The sequence below is a fragment of the Falco biarmicus genome, chromosome 13 (genome assembly GCF_023638135.1).
Source record: "Falco biarmicus isolate bFalBia1 chromosome 13, bFalBia1.pri, whole genome shotgun sequence".
Classification (NCBI taxonomy): domain Eukaryota; kingdom Metazoa; phylum Chordata; class Aves; order Falconiformes; family Falconidae; genus Falco; species Falco biarmicus.
This window is the reverse complement of record NC_079300.1, coordinates 28,793,569-28,809,289: the sequence shown is the minus strand read 5'-3', so window position 1 is coordinate 28,809,289 and position 15,721 is coordinate 28,793,569. Positions and strand designations below refer to the sequence as shown.

The window sequence follows — 15,721 nt, the reverse complement described above, 5'->3', positions numbered from 1 at the left end:
GCAGGAAAAGTGAGAGCAGCAAATCCTCATTGTTAAACCCTCCGTGAATCACGTTAGCAGAAACACAAACAGCTGTTCCAGAGCCCAGATCACGCTCTGCTGGCCGACTCGATGCCCAGACAGGTTACCCTGCTGCTGCCCAGAGCACAGGTCACTGTCGTACCCCTCCCACGTTAAGAGTTCAGCCATGCCTAATCAGACAGATTAGGAGGTAAGGATTTGTTAGGCAGCAAAGGAGGCTAATTTCACACTGCCTATGTTGATTACACACAGCTGGGACCTGGCTCATAGTAGAAGCTGGACCTTTTAAACTCATCATAGTTTGTTGGAGTGGCAGGTATCGTATCAGGCACCGACCTGTCTTTACAGCCAAAGCACGCCATCCTGCTAAGCCTGCATCAAGAACAACGTGCAGCTAAAGCATGCAACAGCATCCACCCCAAACTGCCACTCCAGACTGTTTCAAGAAATACGGACTCCTTTTTTTCAGCTATTTTTACTCCAAACCAGGTTGTCTAAGAAATTCCTTCCCTTGAAGTGAACGTGAATCATCTCCTAAGCGGCTTTCCACAAAGAAACATACCAAGAATAATAAAAGCTTGCTTTCTTAAAACAATAGGTTTTTCTTAAAAATGGCACAGAATAAATAGGTAGCGGAATAAATTCAACAACAACAAAATATAGCAGCTTCACTAATTCCCACCTTCTTTAAAATGAGTATATTTAAAAATTACTAGCCAAGCAAAGAAACATTAAAACAAGTTGAAATTCTTATAGAACCTATTTTTTTTAAGAAAGAATTAAAAGTTGTAGAATGAAAAAACAAAGGTAATAATACACCCAATTGAAATGACAAAAATAACTACTGAAGCAACTACTGTACAGGGAATTTAGCAGAACTGTTGTGAACTACTAGAAAACTCTTACAATTATGAGTGTAGGAGAAGGGATATATGTAATATGGTTTTCATCTATAATTACCTTGTTGTTTCTTAAGTCTACCAGCCATGATTTAAATCGCTTCAACAACATGTTTCTTCTGCAAAGCTGATGTATTTGTATAAATTAAGTTCTAAGTGATAATTCTCATGCCTCAGTAGCAAAGTCTAAAAATGGCAGAAACTATGCCGTATCTTTTGTACAGCCAGCATGTTTTTAGATTTTTAAGAAGAGTTTTGCAGGTGCCTTTTTCAGCAACTCACAGGGGAAAGGGCTGTGGATGGAAAGAATAATGACATGCTAGAGGAAAAAAAAAAGCCAAATATAATTTTTACTTATAAGAATAAGCTAAAGTATTCCAGACACACCAATTGAAGGCACTGGTGGAGAACACATGCATTTTTCTTCCATATAAGATTTCCGTTCTCTCTGGCTGAAGGCACATCCAAATTGGTTTTGCTTTTTAAGAAGTAGCCGTTTTCATATTTTGGAGAGGGAGGGGTTTGTTTTTAAAGATAGTTTTGATACACTCAGCATGCACCACAATCCACACAACGGGATATAAAACCACTACTTTATGTAAACATACCTTTAACAGTTTTGACAAAAACTTGCTTCTCTTTACTGGGGTCTTTTTCTTCTATAAGAATCCCATGGAAAATGCGCCCAAATGTGCCTATTAAGAGAACATACAATTAGTACATATTATGTGGTTAAAACACACTGGTAACATTATCAGAATTTCATATCTATTAAGAAAACACCACCTTAAAACCTACCAGCCACAGCAGAAAGTTAGGAACAACGGCAGTTAAAGCAGAAGTCCTGAATGCCCTATTAATGCAACAATATATAACCCAACCACCTCTCCAGCACGAGATGGACTCACAACTATACGCAGTAAACGCTGAAAGGTTTAGGTAACTAGAACTTAGGGGGGCAACTATGAGAGAGTGAACTAGTGACAGCAGCAGAATCCAGTTAAATTAAGCATCAATACTGATGAGGGGTCTATTTGTGGCAGTTCAGTCTTTGTCAGCTGTCTGCACTAAACACTCTAGCTCCATCCTTTTCTCATCCAGCCAGTCTGGAATTCTCCAGTCAAAACATTTCTCACAAAGATGAATTTTTTTTGCAATGGTCAGGAGGAAATAATGGTTTCAGCCAACCAGTACATATGGAGCAGTTTGAAATAAACAGTATCACATTGTTCAATTATTTCACCTCAGTTGGAAGGTGTTGGGTTTGTTCAAGGGTTTTTTGTCTCCAGCATTTTTCCATTCACAAAATTTTAATGATGCTGTTTGCAGGAGGAGGAGCTACATTAACAGCTGGAGTAAGAATGATTGCAGTATGGCAACACACACTTTTTATAAAAGTCAGGTTGACAACGCTTTTCTGTCACACTATTACCATGGCACCAATTGTGTGCCTCATCTTCATGCAGTCTATTCACATGTTACATCCCTTTCCCGTTGATTTGTCCTGTCTGATTAGGTTGAAAGATCTTTGATAGGATTGCCTTAGCCTGGTCGTGCATCTTCTGGCATGCAGTGCGGGTCTCATTATGGTTTTAAATACTTAGGCAGGGACAGTACAACACTTATATCACCTATCCTAGGACTGCAAGTAAACCCTGCAAGACTGGGGTCTTCAAATTGTAATCTCACTAAGCAGGAATTTAACCAAGGAGACTGCAAGGCAACCATAAATATACAGCATGAATTATTTCACAGTAAACTAACACACACACACCCCATCTTGGCTCTTGAAGACATCAAAAAAGTGCCTTAAATACCTATTTCCAGTATAGAGATAGACATAAAAATCAAAGGGAAGATAGCATCTTGTACTGAAACATGTTAGGGTATCAAGCTACCCATTTGTAAGCGCTGGAATTAAAGAGAACGTGGAAGCATGTAACAGCAGGTATGGCTAGAAAGTAATTTTACACGATCCATTATCTCAACATACTAAGACTGTAACATAGCGTGTCTGTATGGTCCACCATTTGGGGTTTTGTTTTCAGGGCTGTGTGGGTTTTTTTGTTGGGTTGGTTGGGTTTTTGTGGTTTTGTTGTTTTGGGGTTTGTTTTTGTGTTTTTTAAACAGCACCCTGAAAGACTCCCACCTTAGCAGGAAGTGTACATCACTGGTGTGCTATAACTTTCAGACACAGCACCATGAACATGCTACTTCTGCCTTGCTCTCCACTGAGCTTTTTTGCAAATTAAGCTGTTTGCATTCCAGACTGGACATTTAAGCTGTTTCCCTGTTTCACTAGAAAACAGTAAAGGTCCATTTACTGTTAACATCTGTTCCATTTGCTAAACCATAGCTATTCCATTAGAACCCTTTTTTTCTTTGACACCTACATTTTTGCCTTACATCTGTTACAGCGTGAGCTTGAAGCAGGTTCAGAATCACGTGCTGTATTGCTGGGCTTGCACAAAAGGCCCCTACAGATCCCTCTTCCTTTGCACACTCTCACACCTGGTGCTTTGCATTTTCCAGCTGGTTACACCACAGCAGAACCATAATCTCCTAAATTATTAAAATGTTAAATAAGCTAGCTACATTATGGAAAGTTTATACTTGAAGTTTATAATGAACCTCTGACCAAAATCTACAAACTGTTTAAGATCCATTGGCAGCACTTCGGTACTGCCGAAAATTTTACGCAGACATTTCTATTAGTTGCTTCTTCCTCTCTGAAACTCTTTTGTTCTTAGATGACAGAGGCTCAACTCTGCTATGATCATGAACTAAAACTGATGACTGTTCATCAGGTTCCGTCTTCTAGTCCTCTGACTAACTTTTAAAGATTCCAACAGACTCAAAAAACAGCTGAGGCCAAGAAACAAGATCCCATTATTAACTGGGTCCACAATGCATTTGACAGCTGTTTAAGCCGCATTTCACACAACAGGGCAGCTCCATCACTCAGTGCTAAGTGGCTGAAGTATAGCTGTGGCACTGAGTCACTTCTAGTCATCAGATGACTCCTAACGTCACAGCTACAGGCAACAGACAGCACAAAGGAACACACTGCGTATCCAGCATGCAAAGGAAGCTTTCTGCAGAACCAACATTGGAGCTGAGCACAAAGCTACCTCCTTAGAGATTTAGAGACATACATTAAATGGGGAGTGTTAGCATCCTCCCATTGTTCTGCAGACAGTAACGCAAAGCATTTAGCAGCTCTACCTCCAAAGGATGAGTATCTCTGATCTCCAGCTATGGAAATTTTGATTTCTCATGAGGCTCAGGGAACACAGACTTGAAGTTCAGCAGTAAAGATTAATGACAAAACCCTCAAAATACTTAAGCTCATTTCCCAAATTCAGCATCAACAGGATGCAAATTGTGCATCAACATGCACAATGAATGTTGTGCATGAACATTTCCAAAGTAAACATTAAACAAGACAAAAGTATCAGGTAATCTCTGAATTTTTCACATCAGAGCTGTAAATGTTGCATCTGCTAATTAGATTTCCAAAGAAGTGATCAAATTGTGATTATGAGTTTAGACAACTGAGGTTTTTCTGGGCTTTGTGGTTTTGTTTAATTTGATTGTTTTTTGGGTTTTTTTTTTTGGTACAGTGAAGCTCTCATGCAGTAACTCACCCAAGTAAGTTACTTTGCCACTTAAAGCCCTAACTGATTACCTCATTCCTTAGCCATCTAACCCTTTCCTTTATTTAAAAGACCAGATTATTACGACAGACAAGCTGAATGATTTACTGAACACAATTAGTCGCTCCCCCCGTTCTAATGAATTCTGGAACCTGCTTTCCCCACCCCCACACACCCCAAATGCAAACATCATTCATCATTCTCCTCCAAAGCTATGAAGATCAGAAACGTCATCCACGATTAGTTTCAGAAAAACCTAGCTGTAACTGTAACTATATATATATATACACCACGTTACAGCAGCAAGTGGCTGAGTCTTGTAAATACCTTCTTGGAGCACATCTTTTAGAGTTATCCTCTCCCTGGAGATGGCTATGTCCTTCACTTTGGCTTTTGCTTCCATTAGAGTGACGCTTTTAAGATCATTCTTCTCTATCCGTAATGTAGGATAACCTGAGGAGCCAGCAGAGCCAAACAAACCAATATAAATACCCTTATAATGAGAACACAAGCACATTGCCTCACCTCAGCACCACCTACAGGTATAAAGACATGCAAGCAGCATGTACTTTAAAAGATTATGTATTAATCTTAAAAAGATTATAGTATTTAACAACAGAAAACACAAGAGAAGTCATGTGTGAACATAATTATCTGCAGGGAAACAAAAAAAAAATCACGCAGGAATTCTGTGGAGTGTCGCACAATCAAGACTCATTATTAACAACAAGTTAACAAAACTCCTTACGTACTGAAGCCAATTAACGCAACACTGCACTGCCCTTAACAAGGAAATGAAGACCTCGGTCAGAGACTGTCAGAAGACTTGGAGCGAGGAGGATGCCTTACCGCAGCAGGACATAACCAAAACTACCAGTGCCCTCTTCTGGTACTTCTCGATATCTAGAGACACTAATGTAGTCAGAAAGGCCTGAATATTTTTGTGCAAGTTTAAGAATTATTAGAGAAATCTTGAGAATTACTTTCATGATTTTTTTTCCCTCCATAATTTAAATATTACTGAAAACAAAGTTAATATGACTGTGGAAGGACTAAGAATGCTCTTCCGGTTTATTTTATGCATCCAACCTTTTTTCTTCTTCTATTTGTTTTCACCATTTCCTCTGCGACAGGGGTGTCCCAAAAAAAGGTAAGAGACATTCTGAAACAATGAGGACTGAACACAGCAAACAGGTGCCATGTGGCATAGTGGTTACCACTCTTGCCAAGGTGAGGAGGGTTTAATCATCACTATGGGCTTGGTCTTCTCCCCTTTTGTCAGAGGCTCAGCTAAGGAGTTTCCAGGGATCATATTCAAATTAATCAAATGGCGGTCACTTAGAGGGTAAACCCAAAAACCCAAGGTTGACAGGACATCAGCAGCACAACATGATCTGGGATAAGAGGTGGAAAATAAAAAAGCTGGGAGATGACTTCAGGTGGCAAGAGGGAAAACCAGCTCAAAAATCAGTTGCATGCTAAGGTAGGTCTCTTCCAAACTCTGTGGAAGAGTTTTTCTTGATATATATATGTGTGTATACGTTTTTTAATATTTATATATGTATATACAGATATATATTTATATTAATCCTTCTACTGAATAAATTTTAAAGGCAGCTCTTTGAAAGGGAAAAATGAACTAATGACAAAAAAGGTCTATTTTTTTTTTCAGGGGATATTGTACAGCTTAGAAGGCAGGCAAAACTTTCCCAAAGTTACAGTCCATTCTTAGGCTAACACCTGCTTCCACGCCTGGGAAGGAAACAGGAAAACACAGTAGGGATGAACAGTAATCATGACATTTCTGCAGTGCTGCCTCAGGAATTGGGATCATCAGTACCACTACTAAGTGCAACCAGAAGACAATGGGAGAGATTTTTGGGTCTTATTGGCTGCTTTTTAACAAAAAAAATAAAACCAAAAAAAAAAAGGAATTAATCATTGCATTTATCTAGCTCAAAATAACAGATCTGTCTTGGGTTTTCTACTCATTAGATTGCTGAACAAAGTCACTTCAGCTAATTAATGCAAAACTCAATGATCTTAAAGGTTTTTTCCAACCTAAATGATTCTATGATTCTGTTGAGCATTACAGAACAGAAAAATCACTGGTGGCAGCAGATGAAAACAGGAATCATTTAATTTGTACTTCTGACAAGGTCAGGAGTGCCAGGGTACTAGTATTCCAGTCTGGTAGTTCCCACCCTGAGAAAAACAGCAATTTGAACTTAACAGAGAGATAGTTTGTTCCTCTGGCTGGGCTTCCCCATTTTTCTCACTCTGTAACATAAACCCTTACCTCACTTCAGATCTTTTAACGCAGGCTCTCCAGCAGCTACTCAAGCCAGTTGAGTATGGGCTAAGTCCTACCCTCCTCCATTGCTCAGCCATGTAGACCTGTACGCTCCCAAGCACCAACCTTGGTGCTCATACAGTTAGGCTACAAGCCAGTTCAGAGACCTGAGCCTACCAAAAACCCATCACTCTACAAAAGAAGTCAGTTTTTGCCTGGTTCAGCAGAAAAGAAAGGCTCATGGTCAGTCCAATGAGACTCAACTGCCAAGGAACTGGGCAACCCAAGTGTCTCCCTGCACTGCCTGGCTTCCCTACAGTCTGAACAGTCCCTTCCCTGGAGCGATGCTAGAGCAGACAGACAATAATTAGAGGAGCAAACATTCCACACATAATAAATACCTTCAGCAGTTACAGAATTAACACTGAACACAGCTAGTATCTGGTACCAGATCAGTCTATCAGAGTATATAAACCACTGCCACCCTTCCTTTTAATTCACTCTCTTTTTTACTATTTCATGTTCTTTGAAGCAAACTGTAAATAAAATGATATAATGAATGTATCATCCTTGTAAAGCTTTTTTGCCCATTCATTTCCATTGCACATTGCAGCAATGAGATGAAAAGAATAACACAATCATCAGTAATACATATGATGACATCACTTGCTTTGTTGTCCACTCAGGAACTGATCCTAGGGCTAGGTGGATACTTCCACTTGCTGTTATCTCTTCCAGTTCTATACCACCCTCTGCTTGGACTACATAAGGCAGCTTCTTTCCAGTGTTAAGCAAACAGATGCTGCACAGATACTGGTGAAGCCTTTCTGGCTGACTGATCTGTGTGCAGGGAGAATACCCTGTCAGATAAAACACAGTATCATGCTCATATGATGACTGCTGGGCCCCAGAACTTAAGGAGGCTTCAATCTTGACTATGGCATGGCTGGATAAAACCACACAGCACATTAACTCGAGGTGCAAACTGACAGAGCCAGATTATTTATTCTCTTCTACTTGATACTGAATTGGTGTGACCCCTATCAACAAATACTCCAGCTGTGTCCAAGAGTGTCTGTTGCAATGGTCCGTAATTAGATTAACACTTACTGGTTACTGGCGTTGCATTATTCGGTGTGTCAGCGCGCAAGTACTGTGTCGTCTGTGTGGAAGGCTGGGATAACCCTTGTGAGCTACTGCTGTCACTAATGCTGTTTTAAAAGAAAATTGGACACAGACATGACTGCTTGTCACTGTAATGAATTCGAAGTTAAATAATCAAAGTTAAAACCAGAACATTTTCCAAGCTAGATTTTGAAAGAATGGCATTTTTGAAGTCTCTCACACATTAAAACGTATTTCAGGTAACTCAAAAATCTTGGCACTTCTGTTATTTAAGCATGAACAACTTCCTCCTATTTGCTTTGCAGAATTTGCTCCATTTGCCAGTGCTTCTTCCCCACATTTGAAAAATCAAGGTGACAACACATTTATGGCAAGAACCACTGTCATACCAGAAGCAAAAAACCTGTTATGTCCCAGGGAAGATTTATATGCATTTATTTCATGGTACCAACTTCCTGTTGAGAATCAACGACTACAACAGTTTGAAAGCAGTAGTCTCAGCCAAACCGAGAGGCACCTGTAACACTCCGCAAAGCTTAACCAGGTTTTTCAGCCAGAGTGATCTCCTCTTGCTTGCTCTGGGCATGCCAGCTGCTAGCTCCATCTGCTGCCCTTTAGTTCCTGTGCTGGTGCAAATATCAAAAAGGTATTCCCTAGTTCACTGTTGCAGACGGCCGTTTGCCCTGTACCACTGTACCTCTCTCAGCTCTCTGTTACAGACCAAATTGCCTTAGCCTACTTCGTCATTCCTCCCTCTACGGATACCTGTTGCTCCTTCCAGGGCCACTTACAATGTGCTTTTGAGATATTTTGTTTGAGTAGAAGGACCATAGCTGCACATAGTATTCAAGAGACTGGGAAACCATAGCTTAAACCACAGCAGGATGTTTTGTCTTATCCTCAAGACAAAATCCTACAAAAAAGTAGTTGTAGCTGCAACAGCCTAAAAACAGGTGAGAAAGTTTGCAGGCAAGGCAGTATTTGTCACTACCTCAGACGGCAAGGCCAGGAAAAGCTTTTTTGATGTCCCTCCCAAACACACACAATCATCCCCGCCTTCTTTGGAACTCGAAAGCTTCTCCACTACTGCTGACTGCATTGGGAGAACAAAGAAGAGATTGGGTTTGGGTATAACCCTCTGCCTTGGCAAATGATCAACATTCCATTTGCTTCTTGGGCTGCTATTGAGCACTGACCAAGCAGTACTAGCCATCCTTGCAGCATTTTTAGACATGCTTGGCGATGCCCTTAAGGACCACTGATAGCTCTGAAGCAAGACTTCATTTAAAAGAAAAGAAAGCCAAGTCAGCTCTTCCACACTGTACCATAATTACAGGTGCACCTGCTGAATTTTTTCTTTAGAACAGAATCTACTAATTCTCATAACACAAATGTCAGGCTTACTGATTTATAGCTGGCCTCAATCTCTCTCTGGAAACCTTTTTTAAAGTTCTTCCCACATTCACTCTCTTCCAGGTGTAGGGTTCCAGCACAGTTTTTAGCATGCAATTAAAAGCTGCAGTTGGTGGCCTAACTACTCCACTTTAAATTCCTTTAGAGTTTTTGAATGAATATTCTCTGGTACCTGCAACTTACTACTGCTTCTTTTAACTGTTCACACTATTGCATCTACAAGCTGCTTCAATATGATCCACTCCTCAGTGAGTTCCCCAGAAAGAAGCGTCCTGGCATGGTCACTGCATTAAACACTCATGCGGAACTTGCATTTCATTTCCCTGCTATGGCTGGAAACTCCTTTCGTAACTTGATCACCTACTAGCCCTACAGATTTCTTTGGCTGGCTTCCTGCTGTAGGCAAGTTTGAAAAAGGAATTATTCCTTTTATGCCTGTTGCAAGTTTGACAAACTACCTTTTGGGTTGGCTTCATTCCATTTCTTAGGTTTAACTTGCTCACGTTTATGAGCTTTCTTAGTTTTCTCACTTGCACACTATGTCAGCTTTTTGAATGGTGCCTCCTTGCTTTTAATAACCTCCACTACCCCACTGTCAAGCCATGCCAACTTTCTTTGGCACTTTTTCAAGTGCTTTGATAGGAGGCATGCAAGCATTCGCTCTGAACTTTGAATACAACGTTCTTAAATAGTCCATGTGCAGCCTGTAAACTCAGCTGCCTGGCTTCAGTTTCTATTTAACAGCCTTCCTCATTTTTATTTAGTTCTGGTTTTTGAAATTAAGAGCAACAGCAGTGGGTTTTTCAGCCTCTGTTGCTCCTGGGAGGTCGTTAACCCTAATGATGTTATCTTCGATGCAGAACCCCTTTAGATCAACGTTTTGGAGCTTGTTATTCAAAACCAAATCAAAAGTTGTTTCTTCTCTCACGAATTTCTTGACTAGATGCTACAACAAGCAGTCACTGATCATATGTTATGCTAGTGCCTAACACTGAGGTTAAATTCTGAACCAGTTTCTCAACAAAGCAGGAAACATCACCTCACAGTCTCTTCATTGGCTCCTGTGCACACCACCCGTTTGGAAAACAAAACTCCACAGATCCTGATTTTCAGGCACATTTTGCCTCTGTTACACCTTTGCTACCATACTAGTTGACTACAGCTCTTACCCAGGAGCCCGTGCAAGGCTTTGCCAGGTCAGGCACCTTTGGGCTCAAAAAACCAAGTCATCCCATTGCTCTCTGAAGAACTAAATCTGCACAAATACCACAAAAATTATCAGGCAGCCATATACTGATGTAGAGCAAAGTCTTTAATACCTGCAAACCACAGAGTATTAACATCAGATTAATTTTTAGCTTGTATCTCCTCAGAAATCAAGTACAGTGGAGTGGATGAAGGGACATTTGATCACACTGCTAGGCTAAGAGTCTCTCAAAAACTCATAGATGACACTATTCACACACTCTATAAACGTAATGCTTTTCCTTTCTGAATTAAAGCAAGCTGTACATCTCTTAACACCTATTTATTAAAAACCCTTAGTAGACAGGCACAAGTGAATTGAGGAAAGCTGGCAAGTCATTTGGTTAGATCATCAGGCCTTGAGAAGGCCTTACTACTTAGTACACCGACATCCCCCAAAAACCAAGTGGTCTGGGGACACCAGAGGAGTGAACGGCAGAAAGAAAAACGAAAAGAAACAAAACAGATGAATGGATAGAGGGGAAGTTAAAAGATAGAGGTACTCTGAGAGACTGCAGGCAGGAACAGAAATGGTTCGAAATATGCTTTCAACACAGGTGACCACCCACAGGACTGACTGTTTTCCAAAGTATTCAGTTTCAAAACTGGCTGTTTCTGAACAGTTGCATCTGACACAGCCTGTTCGCACAGCCTCAGCGGAGCCTCCACCTGCCTTTTCTGCCTCCCTTCCACCTTGGTGTTTAATCCCCACTCAGCTGACGGCACTGCCCTTGGGTTCATCTTACAAGTCCTCTTCACAAGCACGTGCCAACTTGGTTTGCCTGGATTGAAAATACATTTGGAAGAACACCGCATTTTCTGCTTTATAGCCAACCAGTGGTAATCCCCAGACTTAACCCTAAGGCCAAATACTGGTAAATCAGTCAAAATAGAGAAGACTGAAATTCTATCTCTTGTAGAAGTCAGTAATAAACAAATACTTTCAGTGAGGCCAGGCATCTATCAAATCTTTCTTCAGTCCTGACAATCCCTGTAGATCTGATTCTGCCCAAATTTCTTCACTGTGTGTCCTCCACACAACTATTCTGGCAAAAACCCAACAGCCACAACCCTCCCACCCCACAAATCGCAGAGCACCTGCGACTGCTGCCTTTCTGCACTACAGCGCTTACCACAACTCTACAATGGTAGTAATTGCTACAGCTTGACATCAAAAGAGCAAATACTACAGAATGCTCATTTTGCGACCAGAACTCCTACAAATCTGAGTAAACATGTTCCAGAAATGCACTTGAAATGCTTGAATACATACCTGTCATCCAACTCTATCCTTTTCATGCTGTGGAGATGCAAGACAGCTAGTATTATGGCCACCAGGAATATAACAGCACAGCATACACCTACACTGATATAAAACACACGGGTAGAAGTGGTGGGAGCGGCATTGACAGGATCAACTGAAATAGAGAGGTGTAAAGTTAATGAACTTTTATCAGAAAAAATCCAAATAAAAAAAAAAAAAGACAACAAAAAAACCCAAACAAACCACAAAACAAACAACATTTTGCTAGCTCCCAGCAGGCTGACATGTCAGGAGGGCAGTGCTGCTGTCCCCAGACTTGCCCCTGGTGTCTGCCACCCAGGTCTGGCAGAGCAGGGAACAGCAGCTGGCCGGCAGAAGTGACCCCAGAAGAGTGGCCACCACAGCTCCTGCTGCAGCAAAGCAGGGCAAGGCCCAGCAAGCCACCCTATGCCTCCATTTATTCACTGAGACAAAAGGAAGGTTCCTACTGAAGGATAAAAGCCAGCCAGGACCCTCCTAAAATGCTCTAAAAGGGACTTGTTAGTCCTGCCAGTTCTACCTCGCACAACCCCTCAACCCTCCTCCATGGCTCCCATGCTGCAAACACAGTAGGAGCACGGACAAACCTTGCCTCCAGCTCAGCTGAGCCCCAGCGCAGCAAGTGGCACAGACTTGCTTGTTGGGGCTGGAAGAGCAGGAGTCACCTGCACTCCAGGACACACACCGATACAGTAAATAAAATGAGATTAATACCTAGATGGAGTGTGATAGCGTGCTTAGTCACTGACTGAATGTACCAGAGCACACAACATCAGCTTCCCCTCCTGATTTTAGGGTACGATGGGTGGATTACAGCCCCCTGACCTGAATCGTAATGCAGCAGTGTTAACAGGGCAGTTAATCCTCCTTTTTTGAAAAAGAAATCTCAACTGCTGCGCATTTTAGGGCAGAATTCTGCAGTTGCAGCTGGGCAGCAGAGGGCTGCCTGCTGCACTAGCCCTGAGCTGGTGCTAAACAGCAGCGTGCGCAGCGGGACTGGAGGCAGGAAGAGGCAGTAGCCCCAGCCAGCCCCAATTTTAAATCATGCATCGTGGAGAACAATCGCCCTGGAAGAGACAACAGGTGGTAGAGAGAAAACAGCAATGCGCTCCACTGCTTTCCAAAAGCGTCCTGGCAAAAACGTTTACATTTTGGAGTACTGCAGAGGCAGAGCACAGTCGATAGTATTTTCAGCTAGAGAAGGAATGACTAAAAGGAACTACCTCATCCTATTCATTCAATACTGGCAATTTTAAAGCAGCAAATCGGACAGGTCCTAAAGTCAAGAAAATAGATCACAGTCATGTACAGAAACCAGAGCACCTACCTAAGATGTGATTAAAAAAAAAAAGTTGTTAGGAGACTTGGAATAGGGCTTTTTCCCCTTCAATAGTATATATACCCAGTTAAAAGAATTAATTACAAACAACTCCACTAAAATACTGGGTATAGTACAGACTACCTGGGGAATATTTTCATAGGGAAAGCTGTGGAAACCGAAAGAACATCAGAAGTTTTTCATTTTTTATACCCAAAGCTGTACACTCAGAATTACTTACAGATAGCCTTGCTGCTGTTTTTATCAGATGTCGGAGATTTTGCTTCTGGTTCAAGCTCTAAACAGATCAGAGAAAACCATTAAGTCTGGTATACATTTATTACTGTAGCCCTTCACAGGAAGTCAATTGCCTTATTTATGGAAAAACAAGTCTGCTTTTCCAAATAGGTGAGCTGACTTAAAGACTACAGTTATCTCTAGATTTCCGTTTTGAATACCTAACCACTGTATAATAAAAATCACACTTAAGACACATGGGTCAGATATATTTCACCACTGACAGACATGTCCATTGAGGCTGTGCTTGAACCTACTGAATCCACCTACCTCAAAAAACCCTCCAGCTCGTCCACCAAAGCCCAAAGCAGCAGACAGCAAAAAGAGGAGATGCAGGGTATATGAGTGTATGCTAAGACACTAAACAACAAAGACCTCACAGAATCAGTTACTACAGTATAGAAAATAACTTCTTGAATGTTCAGTCAATACTACCCTGACCTTTTGGAAGAAATTCTGGCTCCAGAACTTATCCTAGGAAGAAGTTAGAGTGCTGCCATGGGCACTCTTCCTTCTCAACTGATGCTACAGTTATGAGTCTTTTGAAAGTGAAGGATGAAAAAGGTAATGCCTATTTAAATACCCATAAATATGGAACGAAAGGCATGAGGAAAATACTCAGGTTCCTGTGTGAAAGTAGTCCTTAAGGAAGATTTATCCCCCTTCTAAAGTGACCAGACTCATCGCAACCCAAAAGGAGCAGTGGGAACGCAGGCTGTGGAGTTTACTTCACATGAATCTCACTGAGGTTCACACACAGCTGAGGCACCACAGTGGACTTCTGTGGCTGTGAAGGCGCAGACCCACTTGCACAGCCCCCTTCTTGCTCCCAGCTATGAAGAACTGCTTCCTCCCCAGCACAGCCTCTTCCAACTCCTTAGTACACCCATTCAGCCTGATAAACTTGTGAAAAAAGTAATCTGGCGGAAGGGAGGGAAAAAGAAGTATCTGGGTTTTTCCTCCTTATTTTCCCCTTTTTTTAACTGTAAGAGGAACTATTACGAATGCCTTAAGCAAAACCGCTAGCAAGTTCCTGCATACTGTTAACTTATGCATTAAATGAAATCAGAAATCCTCAGATGCTCTATACCAATCAACACACATCAAAAAAAGTCATTGACATTTTTATGAACCCACAGAAACATGGTCTTTGTAGGAATCACTTCTGCATAATTTAGGAAGTGGCTCACTCACACACCCAGATAACTGTGTGGTGCCTAAGGAAACCTCTTCTGCACATTCAGCAGCACAATAAGGTATGAATGCGTAAGCAGTGCCGATTTCCCCCACTTAGAACATTTTAAAAAGTACCTAGGAAAACATGACAGTAAAAATGTCAACATTATCAGCAAGACCTCCATTTTCACTAGAGATAGACTTCAAATTCAGACTGGTCTTCCTGTACCATCCATGCATGAAACATGATTATCACATGTGCTAAAACAGCCAGGCTAGCTCTTTCACTCACACCTTGCAGAAGTTCATCCTTAGACTTCCATACCTCAGAGCAGTGACAAACCTGCCTCCAAAAAGCCAACTACTGTCCTCAAATGCTCCAAGTAAACTGAATAGAGCCAGGAGAAGCATGTAAATAGAAAGGTGGCCATCCTCAAATGCTGCCTGAGAACAGAACACCACAGCCATTTTTAAGGAGGGTACAGTTCTTGGCATTCTCCAAAATAATTTTCTTCTGATGCCTACGAAAATACTTCTAGGAAGCAGCAACAGGAGATAGCAACAATCCAGGAATAAGTTGGGCTTGCAGATTCCCAAGGCAAAACACAGAAGAGTCCATCGGGGCTTTCTTGAAGTCTGCATTAGGTATGAGGATCACTTTGTACTCCAAGTCTGAAAGACGAACACCTGCTTACATTTACTAATAGCCAATTTTTAGTTTATCACACTTTATAAACTAAGTAGATTTTGATGGTAATTCTTAGATCAATTTCAATATTCATGAGAGTGCTGCAGTTTTGAGTAAACTAGTTCCTTCCAAGCACAACAGGGAAAATGCTTTTTGCTACATATGTCAAAAGGTCAGTCAATGCAGCAGAATGCTTGGGGAATTGCTTCATCCATCAGCTTCTGCTTTTACCAAACGGCCCCATTCATCTCTGAAAGGCAAAATGTTACCTGGTTTCTTCCCATCCT

At 41.4% G+C, this 15,721-nt stretch overlaps 1 protein-coding gene across 2 annotated transcripts in view; it reads right to left on the bottom strand.

The window, feature by feature from the left end:
- The window catches only part of RYK (receptor like tyrosine kinase), a 65,334-nt gene that overhangs the window by 27,089 nt on the left and 22,524 nt on the right, over positions 1-15,721 (bottom strand). Inside the window, exons 5-9 of one of the 2 annotated variants that reach the window (XM_056358735.1) lie at positions 13,515-13,571; positions 11,926-12,070; positions 7,980-8,080; positions 4,904-5,038; positions 1,529-1,615 (exon numbers count right to left, since the gene is read on the bottom strand). In XM_056358735.1, the coding sequence (XP_056214710.1) occupies positions 1,529-1,615; positions 4,904-5,038; positions 7,980-8,080; positions 11,926-12,070; positions 13,515-13,571 (525 nt within the window). The remainder of the gene's footprint in view (positions 1-1,528; positions 1,616-4,903; positions 5,039-7,979; positions 8,081-11,925; positions 12,071-13,514; positions 13,572-15,721) is intronic. The other variant, XM_056358736.1, reaches the window with a different exon arrangement.